Genomic DNA, 18,103 nt, shown 5'->3' on the forward strand with positions numbered 1-18,103 from the left:
CACTTTCTTTGTGTTAAAAATTGTTTGAAAAATTAAATTTAAAGGAATTGTTTGTAAACAGGTATGCAACACATCGTACACTTCAGCATAAGAAACTGCTGATACTATCTTTCATTTACGTAATACTACTTTGCCCTGTGCTGACTGCACTCATGTTTTTTTTTTATATATAATATTTACTTTAGCTTACAATTTCTGGCTCTTAGAAGAAAGCTCATTGTAAGTACCTCCAGGTATACACTTATATCTTACCGTATGCATAGATCTTAACAGATTAGCTAGACCATATAAAAGTAACCCATTAATCTGGCAACATCGAACTCACCTAAGGCCAGTGTACCCATTGTCCGTTTTCCTACCGGTAAACCAGATTCAAGTTTACCTGTAGAAGAACTTCCCAGAATTACAATTTTGTACCATGTCACTAAGACGTTGTTTTTGATAGTCTTTATACACTGTATGTGCGTGTCTGCCTTTCTTTTCTGTTTTTTTGTATTACATAGTGCACGTATTAAACTTTTATAAGATAAACAAACAAGTGCACTACACTACATTTTTTTTGTGAAATTTGATTGGTTGGTAAGTTAAAAGGAAAAGTATGAATTACATGCGCAGAAGTCACCGATTAAGTTGGAATATTTTGATATGAGGAAAACAATAAAATAATTGATAAAATAANTATACCTACACTACATTTTTTTTGTGAAATTTGATTGGTTGGTAAGTTAAAAGGAAAAGTATGAATTACATGCGCAGAAGTCACCGATTAAGTTGGAATATTTTAATATGAGAACAATAAAATAATTGATAAAATAAATTATAATTTTATATCTTTTAAAAATCTCATCAATTTAATTAATCAAACGAATTATCAAACACTAAATACGTAATTTAAAAGTTAAAAAATCAGAGAATAAATATGTTTGAGAATTGTTCCGCCCTGTATATTTATAATTATTTTTCTAGTTTTTAATGGGATCAAGGGTTTTGGGGACAGCAGGATTACCTGCAGATAAGGCCTTAACAGGTGTTCCAAGGCTTCTAGACGATCTGCAAAGGCTTTCTGAAGATACGGATTCCGCTGATATCGTTTTTCTTCTTGGACGGGATGAAGAACGGGTTTACGCACACAGGGTTATTTTAATGGCACGGTAAGTTGATTTAATACACCCTTATTACCTTAGAAGATGTTTATTATTTACTCCATACATGTAGGTATGTGTATGAATTACCCTCCTTAGGTTGATGTAGGTACCAATTTCAAAAATGTGTTAAATATTTTATTTTTTGGGATATACTGTATTTTACGTAAAAAAAAGTATGTAGATTCTATTTTTGACACCTTTAAATAAAACAGTTTAAATATATTAACGTATAAAAGTCAGATTTTTGATAAAAACCGACTGTATATACAGGGAAGGCAAAAAACTCATCGAACATAAAAATTAAAAATTTCTTTGACGGGGTGTTTTTTTCTTATGTCCCACTAAGAAAATGCATTATATTTTGAAGAACGAGTGGAATATATTTTTTCAATTACGTCTAAACAAACTCTAAAAATCTTTTAAATAAATGAAGAAATGACTGGAGGTATAGAAACCTCAAATATATAATAAACTGACTTTTAAAGTCCGTTGATATCTTTACAACCTTTTATAGCTACCGTACAGCAGGAGAACTAGTGAAAATTAGATAAGTGGCTAAAGGTCGTCAGGGCTGGCTTAAAGTATAAATGAAATTATTATCAGTAATGAAATATTTTTTAAAATTTGATATATTTGAGAAATATTTAAACGTCAAAAGAGAAAAGAAAATCAAAATATAATATGTGATGTATCAACAAACGGTTTCGAAAATAATATTTACTATTTGCAGGATTCTAATGATTTTGAAACTACAATTTTCAAAAGACAAAATTTTGTTTGTGATACTTAATCCTATTCAATTACCTCATTTCTTATTCATCATACTTCTAACTTATACAAAACATCGTTGATTTGCTAAATATGCAAATAATATGTCAATCCAAACTTTTTATGGGGGTGAGACCGCGAATTTTTTATGGCACAGTGGTGAGAGAGGCCTCCTCTTTCGATACCACCCACCCCCACCACCTTCGGGGTGGTGGGGGCCATCATCTAGACATTTACCAATTTTATTTATAAATCTGAGAGGTTTTATACAACAAGAATCGTTAGATATAAACATTAGTTCAATTTTTTTCCATTTTCACCACCATATACTACACAGACTTCGAGATTCTAAGACAAGTGGCGGTAGATTTTTAATATAAAGTTGTGTACCTACTTAAAAAAAAGCATTCTGAAAAGTCAACACAAATCGTTTGATCGCGATCGATGTGCCATTTCCTTTACATTTTATAAAAGCTCCAAGCAAAAAGCAAAAAAAAAGTAAAAAAAGTACTTCTCACGCTTGCATTATTTGATTCTTTGCAACATCTCCCCAAGAGCCCTTTGTGCTAGAGGCAGAAAAAAATAATCAAGTTGTCAAAGTCAGCCCGCTTGTTTGTTTTTGATGGAGACCGCTCAAAGGATAGAAATAATGAAGTCAAAAAAATATTTTGGTGTCTTTAAATTTTGCCCACTTGGAATTCATTTTCTGACTGTAACATATTTTATCAATTTGTGAACTAAGCCTAACATATAAATATATATGTTGTACCAAACTTTTTTACAATCCTTTTCAAACTCTTTAACTATTTTATAAAAAGCATTAATGTATTTTACTGCTAACGAAGCGTTCGAAACAAACGCATTCGCTTGACTGATTTTTCGTCGTTGCAAAATTGGCGTTAACGAAAAGCCCTTTTATTTTAACGGAATAATGTACAGCCTACTCAGAGATGTGATTTATTTGAAATACTTGCATTTAAAATGCAAATACAAAATAAAAAATATCTATTTTTATCTTGCATTTAAATACTTTTTTGAGAAAAACACTTTTCCAAGCGTAATTTCGCTAGTGTCACCAATCAAACATTATATAAAATGATGAATAAAAGTTGCTCACATTGGCCATTGAAGATATTAGAAGCTTGAAAAGAGAACAAAGAGACATTCCATGAATGCCTTCTAATTCTTTAACTGAAAAGAGCCCAAAGAATTCTAAACTCCTTGAGACCTGTGTAATTTAAGAAAAAACATCACTTACAACAAAAAATTAAATAAATTTAAGCAATAAGAAAATTTCATATAAACTTTCCCCTAAATTTGAACAGTCTTATACGAAGTAAACGCTTTCATTGCAGCAGACGGTAAACTAATTTCGAAAAGCAATTTCTCCCTGTGACAGTTGCCAATTTGGTAAGGTAACCACGGCCTGTCAATATCCCACAGCGACACTTTCGCAAAATTCATTTCCTCCCTTTATTAAACTCTTGAATGTCCCCTACATGAAATACCTCCACCAGTCCACTGCATTTACCTAATTCGATTTTTTTCTGCAGTCTAATAACATATTATCCACAAATTTTGTCATTTACCACAATCGATCAAATATTAAAAATAAACTGGACGTAATAAAAATTCAAAGTACCTACCTACTTTTAGTTATGTGAACAGTGCTATTATGAACGTTTTCTAGTTTTTTTTTCCGCATATGTAGGCACATACTTGCCATTTGAAATTACACTGAAATTATAAATCATTCCTTCGATTGCACAAAAATCGATTTCGTTAAAACACATGTCACCTTGCCACGCTTTTATATCGATGAAGTTTAAATTGGTTTGAACCACTTTAAAGAGCAAAATTTGGTGCATCTAAATTCGACAATTGGTTAAAAAAGAGCCGAAATTATGAGGCATTTCCATCGATCATGCAAAAACAAATTTTCGTCAAAACAGTTGTCACTATACTATGACACTCTGCAGCCCTTTTTATCATACAAATTAAAACTGGCTTAAACCATTGTAGGAAACGAAATTTCTAGCGTCCAAATTTGAAAATTGGTTAAAGTTTTAGAGTTCTGTCTTATAATTTTGTTATTGCTATCTCTTAATAAGCAGTCAAACAGGAAGAAAAATGGGAAAGAAGGAATTCAACTCTTTTAAGTAGGTACTGAAAATGTAATAATTTTTCACCATTAGTTGCGAATACAAGGAAATTCTCCCGACTTTTTACCGATTTTACATTTTTAAACTGGCAACCCTTTTCGTTTCACAAGGACTTCTTAACTCACGTTGAGAGAAGTAGTTATTTCCGATCATATCTGTCCATTTCCTACCCCTATTTTAAAATTCGCGTCGGAGAATTTTTATCCGATGTGGAAAATTGACAAGGAATTATTCCCAATATTTTTTGGGGAACACCCTTTTATCCTACAACACGATTTGTTAGGGGATTCCCATAGTTGATTCTTTTGTCCATATAAGCTAAAATTCGTATATTACTTTTTCACTAGTTTCACATAGTTTGCTGGAGAGTCCTATAGTTAAAAATTGCATTTTTCCATTTTTGAAATAACATTCTTTTGACCTATAAAGTGTCATTGTAAAGGGTGGCAAATATTATTTTGCCCGTAGTAGTTAAACTGGTAGATCGAGGGCCCTGTCTACCATTTCTACCATTACTCTTGAAATAAAAATATTCAGTCTATCAGAGTCTCTGAAAGCGAGACTCGAGTCTCCGTCTCTCATCGAGTCTCTCTGGTGCCGCTGAGAGAGACTGTCAAAAAAACTGTTTAGCGTCTCTGAACGAGAGACTCGAGTCGCTCATAGAGAGGTCCTCATTTCGTATCCAGTCTCTGAACGAGAGACTCGAATATATGAATTAACAATTTTATCGTTCGAGTCTCTCATACAAAGACTGTGAGGGATCCATAAAAACACCTAGGCAATAACTGAGAGACTGTGAGAGACGCTCTCAGAGACGCTGAATGACTTTGAAAGACTGAGAGACTAGAGAGAGACTAAAAACTTTTGTCTAGGGCTACTAAAATAGGATACTGTTATGCATTACTACACTACCCATAATTTCACAGAAATATAATTTTATATTCAAGGGGTAGATATATGTAAAGAGGTAATAAAATCGAAGCAATTTGCGTTCGGCAGTTCGGCATAGTAATAATTAACGATCGCGTGTAATTATAATTAGTACTCGTATGGTAAATGTGCGTGCAAAAGAATTGAAATACTTTTTCCGGATGGAACCACCGCCGTGCAAGGTGGAAGGTAATCAAGGACTGCTCTCATTATAACATCAAAGCTACGGTCGCTTTGTTCTTAGTCTCTTCTAAAGTCTCATAACGGCCCTTACGATGACGCTAATCATAAAATTGCTTGTAACGACTACGATGGATCATCCACTTCAAACGTCACGAGAGGTCGCTTTGATTTTCTCGTTCGCTTTACATAACAGCACTACCCGCGGAAATGTACTTTGCCGTAACTAACTTTTTTTTATCCGCCGCTGACAATACTTATGTACGCGCACGGCTAATTAGCTACTTCAGGTAAACGTCCGAAAGAAAGCAAATGTTGCCATACTTGTACTGTTCTACAACATGGAAAGATCCTTTGTTGCACCGACAACGAACAAATAAGCACAGCAGAGTTGCCCCCACCTACCCCATCTTCGCAAAGAGAAATTAAATTGCAAAATTACAACGCATCCACTTACGCGAACTACTTTCATTCTACCCACGGTCAGATTTAATAGCGTGAGATTCCGGGGCAAAAAGAAGTTCATATCTTCTTGTAATGTTTATTATTTATATGACATGATATAGTTCCTAGTATCCAGAAATGTGATTTATTTGAAATACATACTTGTATTTAAAATGCAAATACAAAATAATACATACCTATTTTAATTTTGCATTTAAATACTTTTTTGAGAAAAGCATTTTGTATTTTATTTCAAATACTTTTCCAAACGTATTTTCTTTTTGTAAAATGCAAAACACATTTTTGCCGTTAAAAGTTTTGTCAGTATCACAGATCAAACATTATATAAAAATGAAAGTTGCTCCCATTGGCCATTGAAGATCATCATCATAAGGTCATCAGTCTTAAGACTGGTTGGACACGTACCTCCACTCTTTCCTATCCTGAGCTAAACTTCACATTTCCCTAAAACTAGAACAGCCCACATCCTTAACTATTTGCGAACAGTAATCTAATCTAGGTCTACCTCTACCCCTCCTAACTACTGTTTCAGCCTCTAATATCTCTGACTAGACCTTCATGCCTGAGAAGGTGTCCTACCAACCTATCTCGCCTATTTTTTATTGTCTTCCATAGAGTCCTCTGTTCTCCTATTCTTTCCAATACCTCTTCATTTCTAACCTTTTCTACCCACGATATCCTCATCATCCGCCTATAACACCACATTTCGAACGCTTNCTTATTAAGAAATAAAAAAATTAAAATTTTCGATAATTACTTACATATTTTTGTATTTTCAGATCGTACTTTTCGCTATCTTTGCTTTCGCCGTTGCTGTTCCAGCACCTGAAGCTAAGGCTGCTCCAGAGCCTAAAGCTAAACCAGGAGTCGCCATTGCTGCTCCATTACTGTCTGCGTATAGCGCTCCCCTTGTTGCTGCTCCCGCTTACTCATACGGTTATTCAACGTACGCTGCATCTCCCTATGCCTACGCGGCTCCTTACGCTTACCCAGCTGGTTACTCAGCCCCTATTGTTTATGCATAAGATGTTATTATTGTTGCAATGAAATAAATGACTAATTATCAGTAAATTTGTTGATTATTTTCATTATTCTTAAATGTAGGATTAATTCAGTTTAAAAAAGAATGTATTTTCTTATAAATACACTTTATTTTCTTGTTAATAAGAAACTCTTATAAAGAATATAAATATCCACTTACCGTATCTTTAGCAAGGAACTACGAAATACGAAACAGCCCGCAAAATAAGATCGAATTATTTAGTGTGCTAATAAATGCGTATAATCCAAAATTCTTAGAAAACCATTCGAAAAACTTATTAGGTGAACCCAAAGCTAAAAAAACTATTGATTCCATTTTTTTCTCTTATTACAATGTGTGAAAGATCAGAAACAAAATGGGGTTGTAAATATTTTGATATAAAATGATTGATGTTGATTTTACATTAATAAAATTATTTGCAACCCTATTTTGGCTCTGATGTTTCACACTATGCAATCTATTTTCGCATTAGTGTCTTTTATCCAATTAAAACGGTGATAAAGGCAAATAAAGAAGCATATAGAAGAAGTATTTGTTGCTGAACTGAAGAAACTGTAATAAAAAGATAGAAAAACTATATCTCAATCACTTCAAACAGAAAAATGTGGATCATACTTAATCTTCGCAATTGGTGATATAGTGCAAACACCACCGTTAGTCTAGAAAAGGAAAAGCTCCAATATTTAAAAAATGAGCAAATGCCTGAAAGGTTTTTTAAAAAAATATCTTTTACTTAAATGTAGAGCATTAAATAAGTACTACCTAAAACGGTTTTATTTGAAAAAAGTATTTTGAAAATACGTATTTTGCATTTAAAATGGAAATCTAATTTGTACTTTACATTTGAAATAACAAATCAAAAAGTATTTGCATTTTGTATTTAAATACTTTTAAAAAACCATTTTGCACATCTCCACTTGTACCTACCATTAGTGAATAGCACAGGTGGGGTTTTAACTTTTCGTAAAGAGCCGCGCATAAATCATATTGCCATGAATGTAGTCTCTCAAGATCCTTTTTTTTTCAAGAACGCATAGAGGTTCAAATTGAAATTAATATAAAATGTTCAAGTCTGCAATCTTTTTAAGTTGTAAAAAATCAAACATCTAAGTCAACACAATCAAAAGATACGGCCGTTTATGCCTCATATTTTGACACTCTCACGGGAATCAAAACCTATAAGGTACTTCCCGTTACTCTAGATCTAGAATCGTGATATTTGGAACTAATCTTTTTTGGTAAAATCATTGAAGAAACTACGAGATAAATACTGTCGCTTAACAATAACAAGCTAAATAACAACCAATTTTTTGTTTAGATAAACAGTAAAAATAAAAAAAAATTTAAATTAATTTAAGTGTATCCACGGAAAGTTACGTTCACGTCCATTTCATATTTGAAGGACATGTAAAAGACATTGGGGTTGCGTCTACAAAATTTTACTCTAAGATAAAAATTCCCTGTCCGTAGTCCTGGAGTGCCACTTTCACATTCAAGGAAAGAGATTTAGATAAAAGGATTACAATTAAAAATCTACTACCCTAGCACCAAACGATCTTCCATTTAAGAAGCAAAGTATTTTAAATAAAACTAACGTTATGTATAAACATTACTTGCTTATCCTTGATTTAATAAATAATACAAAAAAGTGGTGAATTAAGAATTTAAATGTAAACCTATTATTATTATACCTAGTAAATATCAGGTACAAATTGTTATTTTGTATTGTATAGATGTAAAAGCTTTCAAACAGCGAAACGGGGAGAGGTATGTAGAATACCAGGATGTTCCGTAGCCCCTGCAGCTCCTGGCACCCCCACACCCATAAGATTACCACAAGCTCCTCCAGAAACTTTTAAGCAGTTTTTGCTGTACGTTTATACAGGAAAAGTTAGTAACTTTTTATCATAACGAATGTGAATATACGAATACAAATATCATCTGTTGCAGATTTTGCTCCAAGATAGTGGAGTATTTGAAATGTTAGCTTTGGCCCAAGAGTTAGGCGTTGATGAACTAAGAACAGCCTGCGAAGATCATGTCACCTCAACTTTATCAGTGGCTTCAGCTTGCACTTTCCTAGCAGCTGCCATGGACATCCAGGAAAAATCACCAGGTATGTTACTAAAACCAATAATAAATACATGTAGTCCTTTATTTTACTAAAAATAAGGAAATGTAACAAAAAAAAAGACTGCGATGGCCGGGAATCGAACCCGGATCAACTGCTTGGAAGGCAACTATGCTGACCATTACACCACCATCGCACTTGTACATTGCAGTTTCCATATTGCATTTTCAGACTACTACGTTTTATTATTATAAATTAATCTTATAATAGATAGTATCTAAACTAAAACTTTAAGGAAATCGATAATTTCAAACTATTTTACCCTTTTTTTCATATATAAACAAATCATAATTTTTCTCTTCTTTTATGTTGGCTACAGTTACGAATTTGCGGTTGGTACTAATAAGTTTGGTTAGTTTGCTTTTTGTATAACGTCAGACTACGCTTACAAACCGGTAGAAACAAGTGTTGTTTTCAACAATTTTTAATAAAAATACTTCTTTTAAAAAATGGCTTTCAAACCGCAAAAAGTTCAAAAGGTTATGGTTCAACCCATAAACCTTATTTTTCGATATCTGCAAAACCGTTCGAGAGTTCAAGTTTGGCTTTACGAAAACGTTAACTTGAGAATTGAAGGGCACATTGTCGGCTTCGATGAGTACATGAACCTTGTTTTGGATGACGCTGAAGAATATTACGTGAAAACGAAGAATAGGAGACAACTGGGGCGTATAATGCTAAAAGGCGACAACATAACCCTTATACAAAATGTTAATCCACAGTCTTTAAACTAACTTGATAGTATGTGCATTGCATTGGACTTAAGTGACTGAAATAATCTTTTTAATTACCTATGTGTTTGCCCACAACTATAGTTTAGGCGATAAATGTAAGAGAACTTACAATTTTGCATAAATGTAATTTGAAAGTGAAAACATGTAAGATAAATAAAAGTTATTTGTATTTTGTTGTTTTCTTTGAAATGGTAGGTGGAAAGGCTGCTGCTGGCTTTGTGGAGAGATGTGTAAGCTATATTGGAGAAAATGCAGCAGAGTGTGTTCGTACAAATTCTTTCCTTTCATTATCAAAGGAAGCAGTTATTAAACTTATATCATCAGACTATGTAAGTAAAATGTTCTTGACAAATAACATATTTTTAATTAAAGGTAGTCTTGCTAATGCTTTCCAACATTCATGTTAAAAATTAGTTGTGTCTTGAAGAAGAGGATGTGTGGCGGGCAGTTTTAAATTGGGCAAAGTACCAAGCTGGTGTCACACAACCTACTGCCCATTGGACTGAAGAGGAAAGAGCAAGAGTTTGTCAACATTTGTCTACTGTAATAAGTCACGTTCGTTTATTATTAATTGGTTAGTATTTGTTTTTTTTGAAATTATATATAAATTAAAAAGTTAATGTCTATTACATAGATAGTCAAGTTTTTGCTGAAGAAGTGGAGCCAACAGGAGCTGTTCCAATGGAATTGAGCTTAGAGAGATACAGACACGCAGCTCTACCAAGTAAATATCGTGAGGGTTCAGAAGATCAGAGACTCAAGCCTAGAGTTTCACCTCATTTATTTCCTGGGTCATTAATTTTAGACCAAGACAAAAGCCACTATCAGAGAATTTTGAATACTTGGTTTGGCTATGCTAAGCAAACGTGGAGACTTATTTACAGAGCCAGCACTCATGGTTATTCAGCCTCTGCCTTCCACAGACATTGTGATGGAATCACCCCAACTTATGTTATTGTATTGGTAATTTTTTTTATTTACAAAATTATAATTTGAATTTATAAGAAAATTTATTTATAAACAAAGATATTATGTTTAGTCAAACTTGAATTCTGTAGGGGGCAAGAGGTGAAATCTGTGGAGGTTTTAGTGATGCACCCTGGGGCCGACCTACCGGGAAAAGTCATTACGTAGCTTCAGAAAAAGCGTTTCTTTTTACACTTTGCAATCATCAAGATTTACCACCTACTCAGTTTCATATAATAAAAAAACCTTTTGCAATTTGTTATCATCCTGAGTAAGAGACAAAACATTTTAAACATTACAAATACCAAATATAAACTATTTCTCATTGCAGTTCTGGGCCGATATTCGGTGCAGGTGCGGATTTACTTATTTCCAGTAATTGTAATAGCAACATGGACAGTTATTCAAATCTTCCCCACACTTATGATGGGGAAGGAGCATCTCCTGCAGCTCTTATGGGAGATTATAATTTTTCTATTGCTGACTATGAGGTTTTCACTCCCATGAGTACAACTTCCAAAATTTCAAAATCAGAAAGGTATTCCTAATAGATTAATTTTATTTATATGCATTAAATACCGGGAAAAGTAATATCAACTTGGACTTTTACGTTTTGCCTTAAATCTCTCAGACTGTAATAATTAATATTGTATTTTTAAAACATTGATTTGTACTTCCTTCTTTTATTTCAATAAATAATAATATTCAACAGATGTGTATACTTCATTTAACAACTAATATAATGCTTACTTTTTGAAAGTAAAGAGATGTCATTGTATCGCAAAGGCAGTTTTAATTCTTAATTATAAATATACATATATATATNTATACATATATATATATATATAACAAACACTTTAATTAACCAAAATACTGCAGTGATATTCATGTGGTAGATTTCATAATTGCACGAATAAACCGTACAAGCTTGTAAGTTGTAAAACGAGAGATGATAATAAAAAACCTCTTTACTGTTTTGTGACTACAACCTTACTACTATCTTTACATCATAATCTATTAATAAAAGGCTATGAAGGGGGCAAGTAATCACAAGAGCCATCGAGCCACCCATCTCTCCACCTTTCATTCACTTTAGAACAGTCAAATTTTTCTTTCCCTAACTTAACATTTATTTTATTGTGAAGATCACACAACCACTGACTGAAGTCCGCTTGTGACTCGACTTTTGGCGGATTTGATGTTAATCTGAAAGAATGATCATGAACGTTTGCATTACTTTAAAATTACCACTCACTCTTCTCTTAAATCTGCAGCACAATGTTCACAAGGATAAAATTTTGAAAATATTCTAAAGAAATTTTTCATATCAACTTTTTGTTCACAAGTTGGTTTATCTGGATATTTAGCTGCCATGGTATGTAATAGACCCCATGTCTTATTTCCCAATTCATCTTTATCGAGTGGACAATCGTCCCTAACTGGAAGAAAACCAATAGCAGGCTAAAATGATGCTTCATTTAGATTAATAGCTCGCATGTTCTACATAAATGTATTACACAAGCACCTACGTCTTCGCCCTCTGACTTATTATTAAAGCCGCCTTTTAAAAAATCTTTAAACGATGTGCACTGCCTACAGGGCTGCTCATCTAACGGACCTGAACGTCTCGACATACCGATCCATTAACACTTGGGTCGTTTAATAAAATTATAAATGTTTTAAGAAATTATAATACTTCCTTGAGTTAAATTAAGTAATACAAAAGATTGCAATATTTATGGCAGTATTTTACAATGTTGTGAAAACATTTTATTTAAGAAATATTTAAGGTTAAGATATGGTTATGAGGAGGAGAGGGGGGTCTTACTATCATTATATCTAATTCCCATTTTGCCTGCGTAGCCCAAAAGAACGTTTTTATTTTACTATTATTACCTTTTACTGAGCTCAACTACTATATTTTAAAAATTATAAGATTATTACCAATTTAAATATAAGTTTAATTACAAATCTGTAATTTAATTAACTGTCAAACAAAAATATGAAGATTATAAGTAATAATAATGACAGAATATAAACATAACCTGACAACTGAGAAGAGAAAATTATCTGAGTTGTGTTATTAACAGATTAAAACAAAACTTGGTAAAGAAAAATTAATATTCATTATGAATATTTTACCAAAAAAGAGGTAAAGTACTTCAGAGATATTTAGTCGTTAATATTAATAATTAAATAATTTAGGTGGCATGTTCGTACTAAAGAAAACATTGCAAGAGTCCGAAGAGATGAAGCCAATGCAGCAGAGGAAGAAAAGAAAAAACAGGAGAGACTAAAAATTGCTGTACGTGTGAATACAATAGTCCAATAATTGTATTATTAATCTTAATTACTCATTCCAATAAATCTCTTAAATGTTATAGGAAAGAGAAGCAAGAACTGAACTTCTTCGATTGAAAGCCAAAACAAATTTAAAAAGTGAAGATTTTATTCCAATATCAAAAAATGTAGAGATTTGTAATGAGGAAACAGGTCACATTAATTTCTTTAAAGAGGCAGAAGAAGGTAGAGCAGAATCGAATGAAATTAACAAAGAGCATGAGAAAGAGAAGAAAGAGGAACAAGAAAAATATGAAAAACAAATAGGATATTTGACATATTTAGGCCAGGACACAAATGAAGCTTTAAAAAAAAGAAGTTGGTATGATATACTTCCAGATAGAGAAAGCAAAGATAGTAGCGAAGTAAATATGAAAAGCAAAACTTTAGAGGATCCTCTAAATATAATGAAGAAATATTTAGAAAAGCCAAAGGCTGATGATAAAAATAAAGTACATGATATTCAGTATTTATCCCTTCTAAGTACTATGATCCAAAACTCTACTTCAAAAAGTATACATTCAGTTAAGGAAAGGAAAAGACATCGAAGTTCAAGTAATAGTAGCAATACTACACATAAAAAGAAAACTAAAAAGCACAAAAAAGGAAGGAGAAAGCATCATTCCCATTCCACGTCTGAAGACTCTATTGATGATGAAGAAAAGGAAATTAAAAAACAAAAGTTAGAACAATTAAGAATTGAACGATTAAAACGTGAAACAGAAGAAAGGAAAAAAGCAGAAGAATTGCTGAACAAATTGAGTGGCAAAGACAAAACAGTTGAAAATAATCTGCAACCAAAACAGAAATACAACTCACAATATAATCCATACATAGCCAAACAAAATTTTATGCAACAACATAAAGAAGTAAGATAAATGTATGTAATAGTCTGAATAAGTATAAAGAATGTTCACTTTACAATGATCTAGTCATTTGTTTATTTAAAGATGTATACTTGATAAAGTAAATTTGAGAAAAGCTTAAAAAAAATGTAAAGAACTCAATTTAAAATGCAATTATATTTGACAAATTTAATTATGAAAATTACGTACTTAGGTATCTTTTATTGAATAAATAGTAAAAATTGTTCCGCATTAAAGTACCCATCTACCATAAAGTAAACAAACAATTAGACCTTTGTCCTTTCTTTTATTTACAAACTAGAAAACATAAACATATCCATCAATTCCTTGTTATTGTAAGTTTTGATAAATCAGACATGTCTACATTTGCTGATTTTAAGTTTACTATTGTGCGTTTTCTGTTTTATCCTAATTAATAACAAAATAATAAACAATTCCTGTATATCATTTAAAGTTTTAAGGGTTTGCTACATAATTTTAAATTACAAGACTTCTTGATGTTTTGTGTTTTATATCTATGGTTAATAACTGTCAGTGTTAGCGAGTTTGGTGTTCTGTCTGTGCTGTGCCAAGTAAATGTTTTTTTAATCGTATAAAAATCCAATATGAACCCAATAAATTGAAGACTATGTTGGATGCAAATGACCGAGAAGTTAACAAGAGACGTAATAAAAAATAGTACAAGTATTATGTAGATAATTTGCACTGCCGGTACAATTACTGATTCACGTTGATATTAACTTAACCTAATAATTCGTTTGGCTTGGAATTTTTATTAATAAAAAGCAAAGACGATGGAAATTGGGACGTCCGATGATACTTTGTACTTTACCTGTTTAGAAGATAAACAAGCTTTTCTTTTGCACAACAGTTCAGTGGATATTTGTGAAGAAACTCCTCACCTAAATATAGAACCTATGTTTACCGAAATATTTTTTAGTGAAAACTATACCCCTGAAAATGCAGGTATATTTTGTTTTCTTTTTCATGTACGCAATAATTTAAATATAATAATTTGCTTTCTTTTTTATAATTGCAAAGTGTATTTTAGTAACCTCTAATGCATGACAGATTCTTTGTTAACATTGTTTATAATTTTTTTGAAAATTATTATTGTTTCATAATATTAAGTTTCAGAGGAATCATCTTTTAGTGTGACAAATTCAGGGAATTCTATACATGATCTGTCCACCGAAAATGTTAATAATGGTGGATCAGTTAGTAATTCCATACGTTCTCAAGAAAATAATGGTTTATATCCAGTAGAGGTATATTTATTTGTAAAAAAACATGTACGAATACTATTTAATTGAACTATAATGAAGGTTGCAGAGAAAGGCTTTGTGGCAACGGACTTGTTTACACCAACTGATTTACTGCTCCAACTTAATCTACAGTGTGAAAGCACAACTTCTAACCATCTTACTCATCAAAATAATCCTAGGGAGCAAGATATAAATAATGTTCAGACAATACTATATAGTGAAGATTTAACACTTGATGAAGATCATAGTCAAGATAAAAAAAATTCAAATGAAAATAGCAACCTAAACATTAAAAAACCTAATGATGTTTCTTTCAAAAATACAACGAACCCCAATCTAGATATGCATGAGTTGAATTCAAACACTGATCAAACTTCTAACCAGATAATTCACTTGTTAAATACAGATGGTTCAGTTATAAGCATTAATAAATCCTTATTGTCACCGAGTGTTTTTCAAAATAAGCCAATGTATCGAAAAGAAACATTGCAAGAATTCTATGAACTTGTATCAGCATTTAAATGCAAAGAATGTGGGTTTCTATGTGAAAAGGATGAAGAAATAATTAAACACATCAATGAAGTTCATCCTAAAACTATAGAAACAAAGGACACTCCCAGTGATTCTCTATTATCAGTAACCGTAAGTTTGTATTAATTCCATATTTCATGTTACTTGATTCTTATAAAATATGTGTGCTTAATTTGCTTTTAGAATAATAAAGTAGAAAAAAAAATTCCCAAATCAACTGAGAAAAATATGGCAGAGTTAGACAAAGGCCCTTTGCAGAAATTACTGAATAAAGATATTAAAATGGTATCTATTTTAAATAAGAAAAATAATTCCCATAACATCAAAAAGACATTATTCTTGTGTAGTCAGTGTAATATAGGCTATACCAAGAAGGAAACGCTAAAATCTCATATGATAAGGGTAAATTTCACTTACAGTAACAATGCATAAATACACATGTACCAGTAGCATTGCAAGCATTAATCGTTACTATTATTAGGCTCATCCTATAATAAAAACAGTGCCAAAACAACCTAAACAAGAATACATAGAAACTGCAAATGTTATGGAAATGAAAGTTAAAGAAGAGGAAAAAATTATTCAGAATAAATTGAAATCAACTGCTAATTTGATAAAAAAACATCAGAAAGCTTCCAAAAAGATAAAGTATAAAGGTTTTATGTTATTTAAAATTATTATTTGATTAAATTTCAATTTGCAAACAGATGTTCTATAAAAGGCTGTGAATTACGTTTTGCCAGAGAAGATACGCGAAAAAGACATGAAAGTTGTCACATTGATGGTCACAAAAAACAGTTTGCATGTACAGAATGTGGAGTAAAGTTTTCAATTTGGAGAATTTGCTCTACACACTTGTGGAAATGTCACAAAATTGACATGGACTTATTGACTTGTCCCATGTGTAATGATTTTAAAGCAAACTCCTGTTGTAAGTATTTTTTTAATTTAACTGACAAATTAAATTAGAGATCCTACAATAAGCTGTCCGAAAATTTTCGTTGTAGTTTTATGTAGGTATAATTGTCAATTTTGAAATAAAATTGCTTTCTTATAGTTCGTCTTATATCTCACATGTCTATTCATAACGAGGAAAAGCCTTTTCTGTGCAACATATGTGGCAAGGCATTCAAAACTATCTCACAGTTGCGAACCCATCAAGTTATTCACAAGGAAGTGGTAAGAAATGCAGTACTTTTGTAGTTTTTAGGAGAACAGAACATTAAATCAAATTCAAAAATAATCTTTATACTGAATTGCCTTAATAATAAATTAATTAGTTTAATTAGTAAATCCCTACAGAGATAAACTTAGTTACGTGTTTATAGGAAGAGTGGTACTTAATTAAATTACTAACTTACCAATATCTATTAAATACTTCTATTTAAGTATCCTTTTTATTGATTTTCTATTATATTTCTTTTAGCCCCCAGGATGGTTGGCTCAACAGCAATGCACCATTTGCCAAAAGTTTTTTGCCAACTCAAAAAGTCTTAAGAAACATATACAGTGTGTTCATAACAAGTATAAACCTTTTATATGTAACGTTTGCGGCCACAAATCGGCACGCAAAGCTATGTTGGAGCTTCATCTGAGACAGCATACTGGTGAGAAGCCTCATAAGTGTTTGGTCTGTGAATACAAGACAGGGGATCACAATTCCCTTCGCAGACATATGATGCGTCACAGTGGCGACATGAAGTATGCGTGTCCGCACTGCGACTACCAATCCATACAGAGTGCCGCATATAAAAAACATTTAGCTAATAAACATCCAGGACAAGGGGGTTCGTACTTTTGTGAACTGTGTTCATATCATACAGTTAATGAGAACACCTACGCTTCACACCTGATGGATCATGTAAAGGGATTAATACCAAGCAATATTCGGGGTGAAGGTATGTACAGTATTTTACTTTCCATATTTATCCTCTAAAGATAATTTAATTCGCTATTTTTATTGCTAATGTCATAACTTTTCCTTTAAAATTTGTCAGCTTAGAATTTTCCTTTTTAGTGAAGAATAACTCGATTAACAGCACAGAAACAAATACAATAACGGAAAAGAGTTTTGTTGCAGAGCCCAAGAAGAAAAATGTAAGACTTCACAACAGTATTTCTTTATTCATAAATTATTTTTGTGGTTTATTTTTTAGGAAGTTGAAGATGACGAAACCCAGAACTGTTTCTTATCTTTAGATAATAGTGATGAAACTGTTGATACAGGTGGAATCACCATTCCAGAAAGTTTAGATTTGTGAAGTTATTCAAAAGAGTTTGTTAAAAAGTGAATGAATAATTAATGTTAAAAGTTAAAAGAACTGAATTGTAAGTACGTACTTTGATGCATTTAATTGTAGGACAATTTGATTTAAATTCCTTCAGAATTAATGACAGGTAAATTGATTGTCTGTTTTACTTCATATTGAAGTTTATTACTCTCATCTGTACTGCTGATTAAAATAATTCATTAATACTGTGATAATTAATTTTGTAGCACTCTTGTAAGGTTTTATAATAATAATAGTGAATAAAATAATTGTTTAAAGTCCTTATTCTGTCTTTACTAAAGAAAAAG

The 18,103-nt window shown here is 31.9% G+C and overlaps 5 protein-coding genes and 1 non-coding gene across 8 annotated transcripts; 4 read left to right on the plus strand and 2 right to left on the minus strand.

The window, feature by feature from the left end:
• The first annotated feature begins 368 nt into the window (after window positions 1–368).
• LOC108737398 lies at window positions 369–11,232 on the plus strand. Its single transcript, XM_025980059.1, has 9 exons — window positions 369–579; window positions 967–1,151; window positions 8,426–8,582; window positions 8,643–8,808; window positions 9,753–9,886; window positions 9,972–10,131; window positions 10,192–10,520; window positions 10,616–10,794; window positions 10,855–11,232. Exons 2-9 carry the CDS (start codon window positions 973–975, stop codon window positions 11,069–11,071), a joined length of 1,521 nt encoding a protein of 506 aa, XP_025835844.1. The 5' UTR covers window positions 369–579; window positions 967–972; the 3' UTR covers window positions 11,072–11,232.
• Trnag-ucc lies at window positions 8,888–8,959 on the minus strand. The gene has a single exon. It is a non-coding gene; the product is annotated as a tRNA-Gly (tRNA).
• Window positions 9,185–9,836, plus strand: LOC108737962 (probable small nuclear ribonucleoprotein E). Its single transcript, XM_018471169.2, has 2 exons — window positions 9,185–9,652; window positions 9,753–9,836. The coding sequence occupies exon 1, from the start codon at window positions 9,273–9,275 to the stop codon at window positions 9,555–9,557; it is 285 nt and encodes a 94-aa protein (XP_018326671.1). The 5' UTR covers window positions 9,185–9,272; the 3' UTR covers window positions 9,558–9,652; window positions 9,753–9,836.
• A 241-nt stretch (window positions 11,233–11,473) lies between the features above and the next one.
• LOC108737807 (FAD-linked sulfhydryl oxidase ALR) lies at window positions 11,474–12,347 on the minus strand. Of its 2 annotated transcripts, none has more exons than XM_018470916.2 (3): window positions 12,041–12,347; window positions 11,779–11,984; window positions 11,474–11,729 (listed from the first exon to the last, which is right to left on the minus strand). In XM_018470916.2, the coding sequence occupies exons 1-3, from the start codon at window positions 12,155–12,157 to the stop codon at window positions 11,552–11,554; spliced, it is 501 nt and encodes a 166-aa protein (XP_018326418.1). In that variant the 5' UTR covers window positions 12,158–12,347; the 3' UTR covers window positions 11,474–11,551. The 2 variants fall into 2 exon arrangements, with proteins under 2 accessions (XP_018326418.1, XP_018326425.1); XM_018470923.2 differs by having other exon boundaries at window positions 12,053–12,342.
• A 209-nt stretch (window positions 12,348–12,556) lies between these two features.
• Window positions 12,557–14,000, plus strand: LOC108737798 (leukocyte receptor cluster member 1 homolog). Its single transcript, XM_018470906.1, has 3 exons — window positions 12,557–12,675; window positions 12,729–12,828; window positions 12,908–14,000. Exons 1-3 carry the CDS (start codon window positions 12,653–12,655, stop codon window positions 13,739–13,741), a joined length of 957 nt encoding a protein of 318 aa, XP_018326408.1. The 5' UTR covers window positions 12,557–12,652; the 3' UTR covers window positions 13,742–14,000.
• Window positions 14,001–14,096: 96 nt separating this feature from the next.
• On the plus strand, window positions 14,097–18,035 carry LOC108737785 (zinc finger protein 569). 2 transcript variants are annotated; one of them, XM_018470886.2, is made up of 10 exons: window positions 14,097–14,695; window positions 14,861–14,997; window positions 15,055–15,636; window positions 15,709–15,927; window positions 16,007–16,173; window positions 16,233–16,456; window positions 16,583–16,704; window positions 16,952–17,423; window positions 17,543–17,622; window positions 17,682–18,035. In XM_018470886.2, exons 1-10 carry the CDS (start codon window positions 14,524–14,526, stop codon window positions 17,784–17,786), a joined length of 2,280 nt encoding a protein of 759 aa, XP_018326388.1. In that variant the 5' UTR covers window positions 14,097–14,523; the 3' UTR covers window positions 17,787–18,035. The 2 variants fall into 2 exon arrangements, with proteins under 2 accessions (XP_018326388.1, XP_018326396.1); XM_018470894.2 differs by having other exon boundaries at window positions 14,867–14,997.
• The last annotated feature ends 68 nt before the right edge of the window (window positions 18,036–18,103 follow it).

Source organism: Agrilus planipennis, unplaced genomic scaffold (assembly GCF_000699045.2).
Source record: "Agrilus planipennis isolate EAB-ADULT unplaced genomic scaffold, Apla_2.0 scaffold14, whole genome shotgun sequence".
Lineage (NCBI taxonomy): Eukaryota > Metazoa > Arthropoda > Insecta > Coleoptera > Buprestidae > Agrilus > Agrilus planipennis.